General features: G+C 55.9%; 2 protein-coding genes across 3 annotated transcripts; one reads left to right on the forward strand and one right to left on the reverse strand.

Annotated features, from left to right (window-relative positions):
• The first annotated feature begins 52 nt into the window (after positions 1-52).
• C33H1orf232 (chromosome 33 C1orf232 homolog) lies at positions 53-3,389 on the forward strand. Its single transcript, XM_045782645.2, has 4 exons — positions 53-198; positions 1,436-1,519; positions 1,607-1,704; positions 3,035-3,389. The coding sequence occupies exons 1-4, from the start codon at positions 115-117 to the stop codon at positions 3,333-3,335; spliced, it is 567 nt and encodes a 188-aa protein (XP_045638601.1). The 5' UTR covers positions 53-114; the 3' UTR covers positions 3,336-3,389.
• A 1,137-nt stretch (positions 3,390-4,526) lies between these two features.
• Positions 4,527-7,702, reverse strand: FAM110D (family with sequence similarity 110 member D). Of its 2 annotated transcripts, none has more exons than XM_045782303.2 (2): positions 7,585-7,702; positions 4,527-5,755 (listed from the first exon to the last, which is right to left on the reverse strand). In XM_045782303.2, exon 2 carries the CDS (start codon positions 5,659-5,661, stop codon positions 4,831-4,833), a length of 831 nt encoding a protein of 276 aa, XP_045638259.1. In that variant the 5' UTR covers positions 5,662-5,755; positions 7,585-7,702; the 3' UTR covers positions 4,527-4,830. The 2 variants fall into 2 exon arrangements, with proteins under 2 accessions (XP_045638259.1, XP_045638260.1); XM_045782304.2 differs by having other exon boundaries at positions 7,571-7,672.
• Positions 7,703-18,293: the final 10,591 nt, after the last annotated feature.

Consider the following 18,293-nt stretch of genomic DNA (forward strand, 5'->3'; position numbering starts at 1 on the left):
CTGATCCCTGGGACAGGCTTTCGGCCTCACCAAGTTCCTGGAGCCAGACCCACTGGGTGCCCACTGACCCCCTGCCTTCCTGAGCGTGGGTGCCGGCTCTATCTCCCTGCAGCCATGACCCAGGCCTTCTGGAAAACCTACAAGTCCAAAGTGTTACAGACCCTAAGTGGGGAATCTGAGGAGGACCTGGCAGAGGAGGTGGGTACCATCCATGCTTGCTGGGTGGGTCATGGCAGATGGGCGGCAGGAGTGAGAGGTACAAGGAAGGGCAAGAGACAGGTTCTGGGGGGAGTGCACATTTGTGTAGAAGCCACTGGCACATTCAGGGATGACAAATGGGATGGTGCAGAAAGCCAGGGTATTTAAGAAAACTGAGGAAGAAGATTTGGGGGCCACCAGATGAATGATTGTTGTCTCCGAAGATCTCAAGGGCCACTACATGGAAGAGATCCTTCCAGGACCAGTGGGCCGTAGCCACCCAGGGTACATGGGGCTTGACACACTTTCTAGTGGGCAGGGCTGAGCAGAATCGGGATGGCTTTGCCTTGAGAGGAAAGTGAGCCCTATGGGACTGGAAGTAGGGGAAGTGGGGCTTGACGTAGACAATCACTGTCGCAGCATCAGGTCAGAACCAGACTTGCACCATGTTTGTCCTGACATTAAAGATCAAAAAAGCTCTGTAACTGGGAACAGTCTTAAATCTAGAGGCTGTGATAAGTGGCAGTTGTGCACACGGAAATCGCAGGGGCAGGAAATATTTCTGTAGGGCGCAAGTGTATGTGTGTGAGTAAGTATCTGTCTAGACAGTTTGGTGCCCCAGGATGGGCCTGTGTAGAAGTATCTGTGGGTCAGTATGAAGACTGGCCCCCTGAAGTCATACGGGGAGGTGTGAACTGGAGATAGGTATTTTCAGGCGTGTATTTGGGGCCTAAGTTTGTTCCCGAGTGCCTCTGTGAAGGCGTTGGCAGGTGTTACGTTTGTACGGTGTGTGTGTACGTCTCTGCCTTCATGTCTGTGGATGGGCGGAGTGGTGTAGTGTGCTGTAGGCGGGGCTCGGTGCAGCTGTCTGCATTCGTGTAAGTTCGCAGGTGTGAACGGTGTAACCGCACGTGTCCTTGTAGGGTGCCTCCCAGCACATACATCTGTGCACAGGTGAAGAGCTAGAGCAGTGTGGAGGCATGCTCATGCACAGGTGTGTGTCTACACCAGCAGGCATGCCCTTGTCCACACATTTGTGGGTGCATGTGGCTATGTCTGCGGGTGTGTATAATACAAGTATACCTGTCTGTATTTACGGAGGGTGTGAGGGGACAAGATGGGTGTTTAGGTGTGAGGGTTTGGGGGTGGCAGGGTGTGCATACCAGGCTAGCAGTGGGGGAGGAAGGTCCCGTTCCTCTGGGGCCTCTCTCATGCTGGGAGGGGTCTTGTGTCCCAGAGAGGGAACCCAGCCTTAGTGGAGCCCGAGCCAGCAGACCCTGCAGAAGAGGCTTTCCACTCCATGTCACAGCTGGCCCGCCGGGTGAGTCCTCCCTTCTTCATCCCAGCGCGGGGGAGCCTGGCAGAGGCTGCTGTGACCCCTCCCTGACTCCCAGCCCCTTCCTCCCAGGTTCAGGGGGTCGGGGTGAAAGGTTGGCTGACAATGTCGTCTCTGTTTAACAAAGAAGATGAGGACAAGCTGCTGCCACCGGAGCCCAGTGCTGACCAGTACGTGTGTTGGTGGGGGCTGGGATGGGCCTAGGGTCCCCCTTCTCCCATGTCCTTTCCTTCTGGTCTATTTGTCTATCTTTCTGACCCAGGAGGGAGGGGGAGGGCCAGCCCCCCGGCTGTTTCCGTTTGTCTGATCAGGAAGGAGGCCAAATCAACATATCTGGAGATTAGATCTTAGGAGGACTTGAAGGGCTGTTGGGATTGAGGTGCTAGAAGGTACTTCAGGCTCTGTCTCTCTCCTCCCCATCCGCATGGGAGGGGTCATCTCCCTACAATCAGGGAACAGAAGAGAGAACATTTAGGTGTTCGGAACAGAGGTGGTCCAGGTCAGTGGTTCCCAATGTGGGCTGAGGCCTGGGATCTGTATTTGCAGCTTGCTCCTGAGGACCTGAGGCACACTAGCTTAGTTAGGAACCACTGATTTAGAAGGGCTTTGATGCTGGGGGGTGGGGGGTGGGACCCAGGGCAGCTCCTTTCTCCTAGCTCTATCCTAGCACACACCCCCTCTGTCCTTTCCTCCAGCCTAGTCACACCCCTTTCTTTGACACTCCCCTATTCCTTTCTTCCCTGGGGTCCCCCAACCCACCCATCTCTCCAGCCTCAGGGCTTCCTTTCTCCCTCCTGGCGCTCATCACCTGTCCCTCCCAGAGCTCCAATGACTCCTCAGATCTGAGGCTCCCACCTCAAGACTCATCACCGCTCCATCACTGCCCTTCCCCCCACACTCCCTGCCACCTCCCCAGTCCTCCCCCCCAAGCCCTCATCTAGGCCTTTCTCATTTCCTTGGGTCGCTCCACCCGTCCTTCTCTCCAGTGTTCCCTCATTTCCCCAGTCCCCCTTTCCCACCATCCCAGAACCTCACCCCTGCCCCCGCCCTGCCTCTTGCCCCTGGGCTGCAACCCTGGCTTCCCCGACCCTTGCTCCCAGAGTCTGACTCCGCCCCAAGCGTCGCTGGGCCCCGCCCCCCCGGCCGGGCTCCTCCCACAGCTTTCCAGACTCCACACCTCAGGCTTTCCTCCTCTGGCCGTACTCCTCTCCTCGAGTCTTTCCTAAACCCCTGGCCCCGACTCTCTCCCCAGAAATCCTGGTCTCGGCCCCCTCTTCCCAGACCCCTCACCTAATCCCCTGACCCTGTCCCACCCCAGCCCCCTTTCCCGGTGCCTCTGAGCCCTCCCCTGGTCTCCAGTCTCCCAGCTCTCGCGCCCCCCCCCAGTCACCTGACCTCCCTCTGGTCCCTTCTGCCCCACTACTGGCGCCTGCACCCCGTCTCCCCTCTTCGTTCCCTCCTCGGGCCTCTCGGCCAGTGACGCCCGTCCTTCTCCGGCAGCCCCCTGGCTGCACGGCGCCCCTCGCAGGCGGTGACCGCGACAGAGGCGGAGCCGCGCGGGCCTGGATTCTGGGACGCGTTCGCCAGCAGGTGGCAGCAGCAGCAGGCGGCAGCGGCGTCCATACTGCGCGGCGCCGAACGCAACCCGGAGCCAGACCCCGAAGCCGGGGACGAGGCCGCGGAGGAGGCTACCGAGCGCCCCGAGCCGGGGGAGGCCGGCGCCGTGGCCGGCTTCAAGTGGGGCTTCCTCACCCACAAACTGGCCGAGATGAGGGTGAAGGCTGCGCCCAAGGGCGACTAGCCGGCCGGCCCAGCTGGGCCCCTGCTCCTTCCTTCCCCTACCCCCATAAAACCCCTGACCCGACACCCCGTGTGACCGCGTGCCTTTGTCCGGACAGCGGGGATGACTGCTTTTGGGTGGGCAACCTCAAGGCAGGGTCCAGCTCAAAGCGTCCTCACTCCCTTCCCCCACAAACGTACAGGGAGAAAATGACCAGACAGCCCTGGTGTCAGGATAGATTGTGTCCAATTTAGGGTACAACTTTTCAGGAAGCTGGGGAATCCCAGAGGACAGGCCCCATCGCCCTGTTCAGCCTCTTTTAATTCGAGAAACCTTGCCTGTGGCTCTGCTCTGCACCGTTCCTGTACCAGGGGAAGGTCAGAGACTAGGGAGAGAACTCAGACGACCAGCGGGTCCCACACGAGGTGACAAGTTGAGGCACAAAAATAAGGCTGTACTTGGGAGCTCGGAGATGAGGCCGACTGGGAATTCAGGAATTTCTGAAGGAGAACGAACACATGTAATCTTAGAAGGGTGAGTGGAAAGAAAGGGGAAGGTAGCCCAGGCAGAGGGAGGAGGACCGTAAGCAAGGACTTGGAGGTGTGGACGTGTGAGGCAAACAAGTGACCTTGTGTGTCTTTGAGGGAAAGGAAGACAGTGGCCCGGTGTGAGGCTGCAGGTTAGCAAAATCCTGGTTTGAAGGGTCCCTTCCTTTACTGTCCTCAATTCTGGATTCTTCGTATCTCAGCCCATTCACAGCTGGTAACCAAAAGGGGGCAGCAAATCTCCAGGAATGGGGGCCTTGTCAGGCCAGCGGACCCCAGATTTCTGCAGCCAACCCCTCCCCAGAACTCCCTAAACACGCTATTCCTGGCTCCCAGATCTAGTGTGGACCGACCTCGGGGTCGGTGGAGGAAATAATCATAACAGAGTTCGTACTAATTCCGTGGTGGTCTTAGTGGCTGTCGCTTATCGAACGCTTCCTGTATGCCGGGCACTTTGCCATGCGCTTTGTGACCATTTCAAAAATACTTCGATCACCGAGGGGTGCAGCTGTGATTCGGGGAGGTTAAGTGCTTGCCCAGAGTCACACAGTGAGCCTGGAACCCGCACTCCGGAACCCGCATTCCAAAACCAACGCGCGTAACCCCGCCAGCCCGCCCCTTCCCCTTCCTCAATATCTGCTCTCTAATCCAACATCACGAACCCTTTAAATAACATTTTGGCTTTATTCTGCAGATTCTCTGATCTCCCACCCCAGGCCTCCACGGGGGCCACGTAGCTGCCCCCTCCCCCTCCGTCGTCTGCTCTGGGAAGGGCCTTCGGAATCATTTTGTCCCATCCTCCCAAGGTTCACAGGGGAAAACCAAGAATGCAGAGGGAGGGGCTCGCCTAAAGGCACCCGGCGCGTCAGAGGCAGGGCATCCCTGCCCGTGCCCGGGTCCAGCCCTGGGCCCACCCCTTCGCCCTCCCCGGACCCCGGACTCCCCCGGAGCCTGCTCCCCAGCGGCCGCAGTCACACCTCGGACTCGCGCGGCGGGCCGCGGGCGCGCTGGCAGCCGTACAACCACTGGATGACGCGCGCGTTGCGCTCCACCACCGACACCGGGGGGCGCCCGTCCCGCGCCGAGCCCGCTGCCTCTGAGCCGCCGCCGCCGCCGCCGCCGTCGCAGCCAGCACCGTCCGGGCGATCCGCGTCGCCGTCGCTGGACGTCCAGTCGCTGGTGTCCCCAGAACCGAGCGGCGGCGACGTTCCGGGCTGGGGGCTGGCGTCGGCGCCCCAGCTCTGCGGAGAGAAGCGCTCGGCGCCCAGCACCTCCACCAGCGCGCGCTCCAGACCGCAGTAGTTGAAGAAGCGCTCCTTCTCCGACAGGGGTAGTGAGCAGGTGGGGCACAGCGCCCGCTTTCCTGCCGCTTCCGGGGCATCTTGGGGCGCGGCCCAAACCCCAGGAGCCGCTGGTCGCTCGGGTGGGCCGGGACTGCTCGAGGCGGCGTCTCGGGGGGCGCCCAGGAAGAGGCGCCGCACCAGCCCCTGGCCCTTGGCGTTCTCTTTGTTCACCAAAGCCTTGCAGTCCCGCTTCTGGCGGTAGAAGATGAGGGAGTCAGGCCTTGGCAGCCGCCTGCCACTGCTCCGGCGGGCGGGCCTGGGCGTCCTGGGCGATGCAGGGGGCCCCAGCTCGTTGCAGGGGTGCGGGGTGAGCGGTCCGGGACCCCCACGCAGAGCTGGCTCCTGGCGTCGTGCTATCACTTGGTGTGTCTTGACATACTTGGCTTTGTCGGCCTCCAGCCTCTCCACGGCGCTGGGGGTCCGTCCCCTGGACGCGGTGGAGGGAGAAGCCAGGATCATCTCAGCGGGACTGGACAGGATTGTACCCCATAAGCCACTGGAAGTAAGCAGCTAGTTGAGGAACCAAGAGCAATTGGCCGGGACTCCCTGGTGCCTACACGGAAAGAGGACCGATCAGGGAGAGAGTAGATGTCCCTGTACTTCTCCTGCAGGCATTCCTGGGAATAGGACCAGCCAGCCACCCCTCCCCCATCCAAATCAGCCGGTACCATGCCTGAGGGAGAGGCTCCGGCTACCGCTTACCCCCTCCCCTATCCCTCAAAGACACTGAGCAGGGGCACCCTGGCCACCCAGAAACATGCCCCTTTGAGGGTGCCCCAGTCTGGCCACAGAGCTAAGCATCAGCAAGTGGGACACTTGGAAAAGGAAATGGGGCTGGTCCCGGCTCAGTTCCCGAAAGTGGCCTCAACCGGAAAAAATACCTCTTCCCAACCCAGCAACTTTGAGTCCAAGACAAGAAGGCTCCCCAGCCACAGGCTGGCTCCAGGAGGGCCCACCCTTCCCGCCCCCATGCACCCGAGGTCAGGGATATAACCACAGGGTAGGAGCCTCCAGTAATTGCAGCCAACTGCCCAGCCCAGTCCCAGCGGGGCCATGAGGAGAGAGAGAGAGGTGGCCACCAGGTCATGTCAGCCAGCTACCTACCACCTCTGTACCCCTGCCAAGGGGATCCCACAATGCCCGCCTGTAAAATAACCACCTCGCCTACCTCTGCATTTCCATTTCTACAGAAGAGGAAACTGGTAGAGAGGAAGGGGCTTGCTCAGGTCTTACTGAGAGTTAGGGGCTGGGATTGAAACCCAGGTCTCTAGCCTTGCGGTGCAGAACTAGTTCAGATGGCCTGTCTCATGGCCCATCAGAACTTCCCTCTTAGGTTTTGCTTCTCTTCTCGCTGCAGTAATACCAAGCAATTTCCATTAGACACGGGTCCTTTGCCTCACTAAGAAGTTCCTTCCACAAATTCTTCCCAATAAGCAGCACTCCCAGAAACCTGCCCTCAGGGTCCCTGCCCTCTTCTCATCCTGAGACCCTGTGACCCTTGTCCGCCACCTCCCCTCTGCCACTGGGGAAGGGGACCAGGAGGGGTTGTAAATCAAGAGCTGACAGTGCTGTTGGCAGTAACAGAATGGGCCACCCACACAGCTCAGCACACCCCATACGACCCCTGCTCCCTCCTCCCTGAATCCTCCATTCAACTGAAAGGGACATATAAGTTCTGGGGGCTGAGGGGACCTTCAGTCAGGAGGCAACAAAAGAATGGAACTTGCTAGGAATGGGGGGAGGCCGCCCCAAGAAGCCTTGGAACAGAGACCCTGCCAAACCCCCCACCCCAGCGCGCGCGCGCGCGCGCACACACACACACACACACACACACACACACACACACACCGCTATCTAGTGTCAAGTCAGTCCATAGGTAGTTGGTGACTGTGAGCCCAGGCGTCAAGGAGAGCCTGGCAGCGCCCTCCCTCCTGGCTTTCAAGAACTATACCAGGCAATGGGTCGGATTCCAAGGTCCCAGGAGGGCACCATGCTTGTCTGACCTTATGAGTATCCTCCCATCTCTGTCTCCTCTTCCCAGCCCTGAGCAGCAAGGCTATAAAAAGTCCCTAAACACAGGGACCAAAATACCCTGCCATCCACAGTCTCTCCCCTGACTCCTGGTTTGGCCCTGATGCTTGACCACAGACGTTCCACCCTAGAAGCCTCCAGACATCCTTGTGCCCTCCGTCCTTTTGCCCATCTTCTTCCAGTCCTGTGGTTAGTGGTCTGAACTTTGCCCACAGCTTCAGCTCTGGACACGGGCTGGGGGGATGGGGGGACTTGTTCACTGGTTTGGTGCCAGTCTCCCTGCCCTTGGGTCCCTGAGTGCCTTCCCACCCCAGCCCTGGGCTCAGGATGCCCTCACCTCTGTGCACTCACCGAAGCTCGTTGCAGGGGTCCGTTGGCAGGACCAGACAAGGGCAGGAGGGACAGCAAGGACTGGAAGTAACTTTGGTGGCAGCGAAACCTCACTCTCCACAGGAAAAGGAGAGAGAGCCTCCACCCCCCCCCCAGATTAACCCTTGCCTTCCTGACCTGGAGCCTGGTCTCCAGTTAACTCCTTCCTGGTCACAGTCTTAGTACTGGTGAGGACATTTGGACCAGATCCAGACCCTTTATTTTACAGATGGTCACACAGGCCCTGACAGGTTAAGTGATTTGCATGGAGGTACAGTGAGCTTGGGGTACAGCCAGGACCCAAATAAGGTTTCCTGATTCCCTAACTTCCTCCAGAGGCCTGGGGTAGGGACAGGCTACGCATGCGGGTCAGCCCCATCTGCTAGGCCTTGGCAGAGTCTCTGGGTTAGCAGGCGAAGGCAGAGCCGGGTTCTAGCTGACTGTGTTTGTCTCCCTCTGTAGCAGGTTTAGGCCTGTCCTGACGGGGGGGGGGGGGGGGGGGGAATGGTGGCAGGCCTGCTCTCCCTAGGGGTGAGGCCAGGAATCTGCAGCCTAAGGGTGGGGGCATTGGCGCTGCTGACGTGCAGGGTGAGCCTGTCCTAGCAAGTCTGGGCTTGACAGTCACTTCAGAGCCCATTGGAGGTGACTCTGCCCAAGCTCCTCTGATGGCCAATGGGATTGGCTGGGAAGAGGGTGTTGAAGGGATGATTCCAGGGCCAAGCTGGTGTCTTTGGCCTCTTTTCTGCTTTGCCCCACTGGGGACTTCTCGAGCTGACATCTTGTGTCTCAAGGGGGAGCCTGTCCCCACAGTGCTGGTGCCAGGAGATCTCCCCCTCTCTCCCCAGTAAACTGCAGCACCCAGAGCTCAAAAACCAATGCCTTTGCCAAGGCACCCTGCCCCCCTCCAGCTGGCCCCTTTCCTTGCCTTGCAGAACTGTTAATGTGTGCAAAGCACATTCACACCTGTGCTCTCGGATCTCCTTTGGCTCTCCTAAGAACTCTAGAGGGGGGCCCAGTGGGGGTGACCACCCCACTTGATGGATGAGGAAATGGGATCTTGCCGAAACCCAACTCCAAAACCACCCTTTCCGCTGTACCCTCTGCTTTTCAAATAAGGTAACAAGTCTGAAAAACCGGGAGGCCCATTTGCCAGTAAGAGATTTTTATCACCTAGTTAAAGGAAGGTTTTTTTGTTTTTGTTTTTACTTTTGTTTTGTTTATTGGTCCATGATAGCTCCATATTGTATTGTTATGTTATGTTTCTTTGCAAAATACTTTTATTTACATGATCACAATTCATCCCTAGACAGTCTTTGGGGAGTAATGTGTTTTACTTCCCCATTTAACAGCTGAGAATACTGAGGCTTAGAAATGTGAAATGATCCATCCAAGCTCACACAATGAGACTAGGAGCTAACTTTTATTGGGGGATTAATATAGGCTAGGCAGTGTTCTGTGACTAACACATTTAATCCTCAAAACAACCCAGTGAAAGGGGTACTTTTATTCTCCTAATCTTATAGATGCAGGTTGGGGTGCAGGCCCCTGGCACTGAGATCTGGTCATGAAGGGGTTAAGCGTGGAGGCTGGGCAGGGCCCAGCTGGGATGCTGTCAATGGCAGGAAACCTGGCCTGTGAAGGAGGGGGAGGATGGGGCTGTTGTGTCTGACTTGATACAACCCCCATCCCTTTGGTCTTAAAGGAGTATCCGGGTTGGGTGGAAGGGCAGGCAGAGTAGGGGTGGGAGGTGGGGGGTGGGCTTCTCAGCTCTTTTCTGGAGTCCAAGACAGATGCTGGGCGACGGAAAGAAGGGATTCAGAGTGTAAAGCACCTGCGGCAGCCTCTGGTCTGACGAGGGTGACCAGAAATGACCCCACCTCCTGGCAGGAGCACCCCGTCAGTCAGTCAGAGTCAGAGGGGGGAAGACAGCTCCAGACCTCAGAGCGCCCAGTCAGAGGGGAGACACAGCTCTGCCTTCGGGAGTCCACGGTGGGGGGGTGGTCAAGGAGCCTTGCTCTCAGGAGCTCCCAGTATGAGGGGTGACAGTCCCCTGTCCCAGGGTGCCAATGGACACAGACCCTCTACCGTGCTGGCAGAGCGCGTTCATGGAGGAGAGGTCAAACCGGCTCGGCTTTCTGGGTGAAAGAACCCCCCCCACCAAGAGTCATCGGGAGGGGGAGATCGTGAGGTGGAACTGCAGCTGCCTGCCCTGCCGCTCTCTTGGTCACACTTACCATGAACGGATCATCTGTCTTTCTGGTCATGGATCCCTAGGGAGATCCTTAAAGTGGCTCCTTCCGGTCCTGCCAGGACCTTGGGCCAGTGGGAGGCCAAATCTGAGAGCTGTTTCCTTCCTCTTCCCAAGCTCATTCCCGGATCACCTTGATGATGGATTGGAATGGGTCTGAGTCAGAACTGGCTCCTTCCGCAGGAGAGAGTGGGGGAAGGTGGGGGCGGGGGGGGGGTTGCTGGGGGAGCTGCTCTGGTCAGTGTCGGGAATAATGAGATGACTCAGGGAGGCCTTCAGATCCAGCCTCAGACCCCAGACCCACGTTGTTTCCTTCCTTAGCTGCCAGCTACAGCCCCCTCACCACAGCCACCCACACCTCAGCCCTGCCTCTGAGGCTCTGGTGCAGCCACTGGCTGGCTGTGTGGCCCGGAGCGTGAGCTTAACCTCTCTGAGTTTCCTTCTGTGTAAAATGGGAATGGTAAGACCCAGCTCTTGAGCGGCATGGAGAAGTAGCGGCTGTGGCGACTGAGAAAGCCTCTGGTGCCTTAAGCTGCTCATAAATATTAGCTGAATCTGCCTCTTAGCTCTCATCCAGCGCAGACACCTTCCGGACACCTCCGGCCTGAGTCGTTTCTCCAACCCCACAGTCTCAGCTGCTGTCAACAAATCATTCTGGACACTGCTGTGTGCTGTGAGGTCAGCAGATAGGTCAGACATGGTTGCTGCTCTCAGGGAGCTCGGCCTGCTTGGGGGTGTGTGTGGCAGAGGCATGACAGACTGATCACAACTCCAGCCAGGGCAGTGCTTCTGTGAAAGAGGCCAACAAAGCAGGGGACAGCGGAGGTCATTTGTTCTGCCAGAGAAGGGGGGGGGGCAGGGGGAAGGGATTTCTGGCTTGGGTGGGATGGGAGGTGGGGGGTGGGGTGTTGGGGGAGGGATGGTGAGAGCTACAGGCCTAAAGACAGCAGGAGTGCCAGGGTGTCAGTGAGGGCAAGAGGCTAGGGAAGGGAGGGGCTGGGGTGTGGGGGAGGGGGGAGAGAGTGAAGGAGAGGGAGAGAGAGACGGAGACAGAGGGAGAGAGAAGGAGGAGAGGAAGAGGGAGGGTGAGTTTCAAGGGGGCTGAGAGGGAAGATGGGGTGCAGAGAAGGGAGGAGTTCTGTGAGGAGATGTGTGAAGTGGTGGGGGTCCTGAGAAAAGGCAGCTCAGAGGAGAGGTGGGGCTCCCAGTGGGGTCTGGCTCAGGGAGCAGGAGGGGCTCACGCTGGCCTCAGTGGGGCTGGGCACCACAGGAGGGGCCCCTCCGCTGGCCGTGTGCGCCCCCACAGAGATTAAAGCAGCTATTCTGTAATTCGGGGCCTTCCGTTTAGGAAAGAATCTCAGCCACAACAATAGCCTGGCTCCCGTTCTCCCAGTAAGGGGTGCGGCCTCAGGACAGAGCCGACACCCCACACCCACGGCGGGAAGGGGGGGACCTTGGGGCGTGGAGAGGAAGGTGTCGTTAAATGTTGTTTGTGGAGCACCTCTGTGTTGCCAGCGAATGCGGTGAATAAGAGATCGGATTTCTGCTCTCAAAGCGCCTATAGCCTAGTGTTAGAATGAGGAAGCCAAGTCCACATACAGGGCGCCCTGTGCCCAGCGCTCTGCTCAGTAGCCACCTGCCTCTCACGCAGCCCCACGTGAGCGGGGTGAGGGAGCGGCCCAGGCGGGAGAATTAATTCACACAGCTGGGGTCACGCAGCTGGCAGCCGGAGAGTGGGGTCTGCAGAGAGAGCTCCCACCCCCCCCACCCCCACAGCAGTACCTGGGTACCTGGGGCTTCCGGTCCTGGGCTCCTCTGCTCCCCCCTACCCGCTGCCCACCAGACTTGAGGTGGAGTCTTCTGCACGCAGAGGCAGAGAACTGGGGAAGGTGGGGGAAGGAGAGCTGCCCCAGCTGCAGTGCTCACCGCCTCCCTGCCGCATCTTCATCAGCATCTCCACCATCCCCAGCTCCCGCCGCTGTCCTCTGCAAGGCGCCTCCACATCCAGGACCAGGAACAAAAACCATCCAATCCCGACCTAGTGCAGTAGGGAACACATGGGCAAGAAACGGGATTCTCATGGAATGCAGCGGCAAGAAATCTATCTTCCTGCCAATATTGACAACTATACGTTCATAGTGACATGTTGGAAAATATGTTTTGATTTTTTTTTACACAGAGAAAGTCATAAAACTATCAAACATGACCGAATTTAACTATTATTGAACATATATAGGTATTTTGGACAAGGGCCAGCAATACTGGATGAGTAAGAAAATAAAGATATGCATAATTCACAAATCATTCCATCTTTAGTCCATAAAATCTATTTGTCTTGCCTTGATTTGAGCAATACTACTAAGTATGCTGCTATAATGAAAAGTTTCAGGGATGCTGGCTGGCTCAGTCATTAGAGCGCGTGACTCTTGATCTCAGGGTTGTGAGTTCAAGCCCCAAATGTAGAGTTTACTTAAAACGACAAAAAACAAATTTAAGAGTAAAATACATTGTTTAACATTGCAAGATATTCCTCAGCCACCATATGTTACTATTGCAAAAACCGTCTACACGTTGGAAAGCTTGAAGTGGAGCAAGAGAATGGATGCTCAGCACTTGGCGGAAATAGTACATTCTTGCTGCAGCATTCCTGCTCTCTGAGAGGAAGGATTCGACAAGAGAATTCATTTGTCTCACCTAAGCTCCCTCACCACTCAGTCTTCTCCACGCCCCAAACCGTGGCTGTCTGTGATGTCAGCAGCAGAGCAAAGCTTCATGGTGTTTGGATGCAGTGGTCTTTTGTTTCAAGGACATAGAGCAAGAGGTGTGGAGAAGCGTTTGTCTCCCCAGGGCTGAGTGGTGTTAGGGACGAGAGCAGACGTTGAGGATTACAGCTTACGCTGTATGGTTCTGAGATGCTTGTATGAGATGCTTTAATAAATGACTTTTGGGGCAGTTTTGATACTGGGGCCCCTTTGAAGGGCATGGATCCCTCTAGCTAGTTCTACGGGGGGCACTGAACTATGGCCAGGAAGGTGCTGTGTCACATTGAACACACCCGATGGTGGGAACCTAACCTTTCTGTATGTGAGGAGGGTAATTCCCAGAGAAGGTGGAGGTTGAGAGCTGGGCAGATACCCACAAAGGTGAGTGTTATGACCATCACCCCTAAAGCACCATAATATTGTAACTAACACCTTAGTGTTACCCCTGGATTATAATCGCCCCCTCCTTCAGTCATTGTTAGCTTCTCCATGGTTCCTAGCACTGTGAACATCTGTGCTTTTTGCCCTTCAGTAATTGTCTCATCCTACCCTGACCTTGGCCACCTGTGCTCTCACAGTGGCGTAACTGGACTCGGAGTGGGGTGCTTGACCTAGGTTTGGGTCAAAAAGACTATTGCGTTTTCTGGCCCCACGACTTCATTTAAAGATGGACATGTAACTCAATTACAGCCAAGGGGACTTTTGCTGAGACTGCGGCGACAAATCTCTCTCTTCCCTGCCATGCAAGAACCTGGGCAGAGAAGGCCCAGAGGGTCCAGCCTGCCCGAAGACTGAGTCAGCGGAGAAGGAGCAGCACTGGGTCAGAGCCAGTGAAAACCGACCCTGAGGAGCGGGGCTTCTGTATGTGGTTGTGTCTGAAACAAACCTGTGGGGATCCCTATGGCTGGGGAAGCCAATACCTTTCCTTTCGGCTTAACCCTCCCGGGTTGGTTTTTCAGTCACTTATGATCAACATAAACCGGAAAGAAACATCCTTCTCTCCAAAACTAGGGTCACCTGCATCACGGTGCGTGTAGCATTGGCCATGAGCAGCCTTCTCTTGCTTTACCATCCTAACCCACCTCCGCACTGATTTCTCAGGAATGCTGAACGAATGCCTCCAGGTTTGTGGATAGCTGACTTGAAAGAGCAGTCGCAGTTCTCATAAGGAGTCAGGACACCAAATTCTGGTCCTGACTTTGAGGCCAACCCACTCTTGGTCTGCAGCAAGTCGCTCTCTCTCGCACCTCAGATTCTGATCCGTTAAAAGGAAGAAAGTGGATGCGACCCGTGGTTCCCCAGTGCTGTTCCTTCGTGGATTCCAATTGGCTACATAAAATTTACCTGCAGAACTTGCTAACAAGACAGATGCCAGACCTCTGCCCTCAGAGAACCTCATTTAGTAGGTCTGGTGGGGAGTCAAGAAGGAAAGAACATAACAGACTGATTTTATTGATATGAATGCCCTTACTAGACATTCTAGATTTAATGTGTTATCTCTTGCAGCTGAAAGTAGCTCTAACATTGCTTGTTTAGTCGACCGAAACTGGTATTCAACATGGCCCGTATTCTCTGAGGTTGAGATGTCAGCATTTCTCTGGTTAACGTGTCTCACGTCTAAGAAGATAGGAATGTTGGAGCTTTATCACATGAAATTGCATATATTCCCTAATCCCACTGAGTACGTCCCCCAAGAAGGCTCAGAGGGTAGTTCTTCACCGAGGTGTTAAGATAAGTGTTAAGTGAAAACAACGCCGGTATCCTTGAAGAATTCTATGGCGGCTGTCCTCTGCAGTTTGGGTATATTGGGAGAGGTACCGCTGGGATGGGCTCCCTGATTTCATTAGGGGTGATGGGGTCCTGAAGGAGTAGAAGCCAAGCTGAACTTGGCTGAACCGCCAGAGTCAAGGTGAGTGCTTTCCCTGCAGGATGAGATGATCACTGGTATGTTCGCACTTGCAGGGAGCTTTGATCAGTGTCCTGGGAATAAAACAGATGAGCCGCTTATTAGATATCCTTGAGTTATGTAACAGAAAAACCTCCATATTTTGTGGCTAGAAGCCTAATGTGAATTGTTGTCACAATGGAACGTCTTGGCTTTGTAACTATTGTCCACACCCAAGCCAGTTCACAGAGCTGATGTCCCCACTGAGTAGGAGGCCAGCTCCCTTAAGGCAGGACCCTGGGGCACTGCCGCAAATAGCTAGTGTAGAGTGTATGTCTTCCTCCAAGGAAGGGGGATGGGAAAAATCAGACCTGTTAGGCATTACTAAACATTGACTTTGAATTGATGCTGATACCTGGGAACCCACGATTCAGCATGTCTGAAACTAAACTACTGGTCTATCTCTTATCCCTCCAGATCCATCTCAGCATCCTTCCAATCGCTCAGGCCAAGAGCTTGGAGTCATCTTGGACACAAGTCTTTCCTTTACATTCCACATCTAATCCATCAGCCACATCTATTTGCCTCTATCTTCAGAACACATCCTGATTTAGGTCACCTCTGTCCCACCCCACTCCTACCACCTTGGGCCAAATGCCATCCTCTCTTGCCTGGATTGCTGCCATAGCCTCCAGGGCTCCCTCCTAACCTCAGCCCACCCAGCAGCTAGATCAATCTTTCAAGGTAGAAGTTAATCACCTTGTCCCTTTCCACTCAAATTCCTGAAAAAGGCTCCTCCTCTTTTCGCTGGAGTGAGAGCCAAAGTGCTCAAAGGCTAGCAAGGTTTTCATGACCCGGATCTCACCTCTGGCTATCCTTCCCCTCACCCTGCCCCAGGTACTCTGGCCTCCTGACCTGTTCCTTGAACCCACGGCCATGTCTAACTTAGGGCTTTGACCCTCTGTCTGGAATGCCTTTCCTTCCGCTCTCGGCTTTGCTAACTCCTTCGCCGGCTTTAAGACTTCCTTCAACTCTTGCCCCAACGACATCTCCCGTGAGCACTTCACTTAATAACTCAGCCAGCGTCTCTCTGCAGCATTCCCAACACGTTCTGCCCCGCTCTGCTTTTTCTTTGCATCTTCTTGTTTGTTTTAACTTAGCACATTCTATCATACTAAACGACTCTTTCTTTATGCTCAAATATGCCTCCCCCACTAGAATGTAAGTTCAGTGAGGGCGGGGGCCTTTGTTTTGTTCACAGATACATTCCGAGCGCCTGGCACAGTGCCTGGCGCTTAGTGGGTGCTCAATATACTTGTTTCGTGAATGGATTTTGAAGAAACCATGGAGAGACTGTTGGGGGGAGTGGCTCGAGAGGGTCTCTTGAGGGTCTTGGGACCAGAGTGATGCAAGCTTCAGGCCCCCAAAGCAGGGGGGTGGCTTTTCCGGCCAGTGAGACGCGAGGGAGAGTGCTGCAGGATCTGAGGGAAGGTTTCCCTGCTCTCAGGGAGACACAGGAAGAAATGGGCCCTTTCCTCTAGATGAGCTGCCTGGATGTGATTCTTAGAACGATTCTGGCCATCTGCGGACCATGAAGAAGCAGGGGGAGAAAGCGGGGGGGGGGGTGGGCGGTGTGTGGCTTATCTGGGTCCTCTACTCACAATGCGCGCTCGAGGAATGGCTTGCTGTCCCCATCGGTGGGCAGGGCAGTCAGCCAACTGCCTGTGCTTGTCACCTCCTTCAGGGTCTGTGTCAGCTGCTGAGCGCCCCTTTACCCAAGGTCACCCCCTTCCCAGGGTGGCCCACATCTGGCGATTGAGGCAGGTAAGAGTATAAAGATCTAGCCTTTTTGGCCCAAAGTGGGACACCGATGGGCAAAACTTATTCCAAAGCATTTACCTAACTCAGAACGTTATGTGGCACTGTGTCCCCATAGCAAGAATAAGGAGTACAGGAACCAAGGAGTGACCCCACTTACGGTTACTAACAACTCTTGGAGACCTTGTTCTTCCCAGCCCTGCCACTCTGGGCTCTGGGGGGTAAGAGGTCCTGGTCCTCAAGAAGGGCACACTTTGCCTAAAGGAGTTGCATTGAATTATAAGCTACGTCTGCCTCCTGGGTGTTCTGAGCTCCTTGTATCCAGGGACGAGCGGGCAGAAAAGGGGTCATGGCATTGGGGGGGGGGGGTTGACCCTGCTTATAAAGAGGAGTAAAGCCGCTGTTACACAATTGGGATAATCGATTCCAGGTGATCTACTTGGATGCTTCTTGGTACTCCCTGGCCCAGTTGTGACTATAAATGGCCAGGTAATGCAATCCTGGCCTGAGAAGGGCCTGGTGACCAGGGGCTCAGGCTCCTTGAGGAAGTGGGGCTGGCTCATGCCACCAGGTGCGCTGAGGCCAACAGAAGTGGCAGCTGACAGTAGGGGGAAGTCTAGAATGGATAGAGAAGGGACACGATGAGTATCAGTTGTGGCCCCGGGACCATCTGCCATGGTGGGAGATCTGGTTTGTCCCACTAACATTCCTCTTCCAAGTTTCTCCTCCTTGGACTGCTTGGTCCGTGGACTCCCGAAGGAGCTGCTCTTTGAATGTTGGTGGGGAAGCGGATTCAAGCAGTTCGGGTGGTCTGTGGAAGACACCGACTTTCAGGAAAGGGCTTGCTGCCCGTGTGTGGCAAGGGCATTCTGCCTAAGCTGTCACCTCCTTGAGGGCGGGCCTCGCCTGCTGAGCACTCCCTCATACAGGGTCATGTCCTTCCTAGGGCAGCCTGGATCTGCTGACGGGAGGAAGTGGGGTGCAAAGATCTGGCCTTTCCAGCCCGATGCAGGACCCCAACTGACTGACTGTGCTCGCGCCAGAGCTGTGGGCCAGGTCCTCTGAGTCATAGTTCAACTTCTTCCCCTGCCTCAGCCTGGGTCCTGCCCCTTCTCTCATAGGGGTTGTTGCCCTAATAAACGGCTTGTGCCCAAACTCTGTCTTGGGTCTGCTTTCAGAGAACTCAGCTGTGGCACCAGCGACGAATTACCCATGGAACAGAACCAGCCCCCAGGAACAGTTTGCCTCTGTCTCCAGCTTCCCTCCAGAGACCCCAAGGCCATCTGAAGGGGGCTTCTGAGCAGCTCTTCCAACACAGCTTTCTACTCTGAGATTTAGACACCCTTTCCCACCTGCTCCCTTCGCCATTTGCTCTGCAAACAAATATTAAGCACCGACTAGTTCCAGAGCCTTGATAATTTTTAAATGCCTTCCAGAAAGAGTGGGAGTAAATCTTTTCTCCATAAAGACCCTAGACCCTGAGTGGTCTGCTCCCCTCGGCCTCCTGAAGTCCAGCCACGGGTGGAGAGGCCGTTCCTGCCGGCCCTAGTGATCTGAAAGCGATTGGTGGTCAGGGGCCCTAGTGATCTGAAAGCGATTGGTGGTCAGGAGCCGAGGCCAAGCCCCCTCCGTGGGCTCTGTGGTTAGTGGCTTACTTCTTAGAGACGACCCAACAAGCCTCTGAGATAGGCGAGCTCGGCACTGTGACACACAGGCCACAGTGAGAGTTTTGTTTCCAAATTGTCCCACTCTACCCTCCAATGTCTACAGGAAGCCCGTCGGTTGGGTCGAGGGCATGTAAAGGCTCAGACTGGGGAGGGGTTTCCCAGAGACCCGCGCAAGGCACCTGGCGTTTGAGCCGAGTATCCCAGGCGTGTCCACTAGAGGGCAGGCTTCACCCCTCAAGAAGCCTTCCTGATTCGCCTTCACCTCCGGACTCTCTTTTCCAAGCTCCAATAGCCCCAGGGTCGACGCGGCT

Source organism: Ursus americanus, chromosome 33 (genome assembly GCF_024610735.1).
Source record: "Ursus americanus isolate L20-20 chromosome 33, mUrsAme1.1.p, whole genome shotgun sequence".
In the NCBI taxonomy this organism is placed as follows: domain Eukaryota; kingdom Metazoa; phylum Chordata; class Mammalia; order Carnivora; family Ursidae; genus Ursus; species Ursus americanus.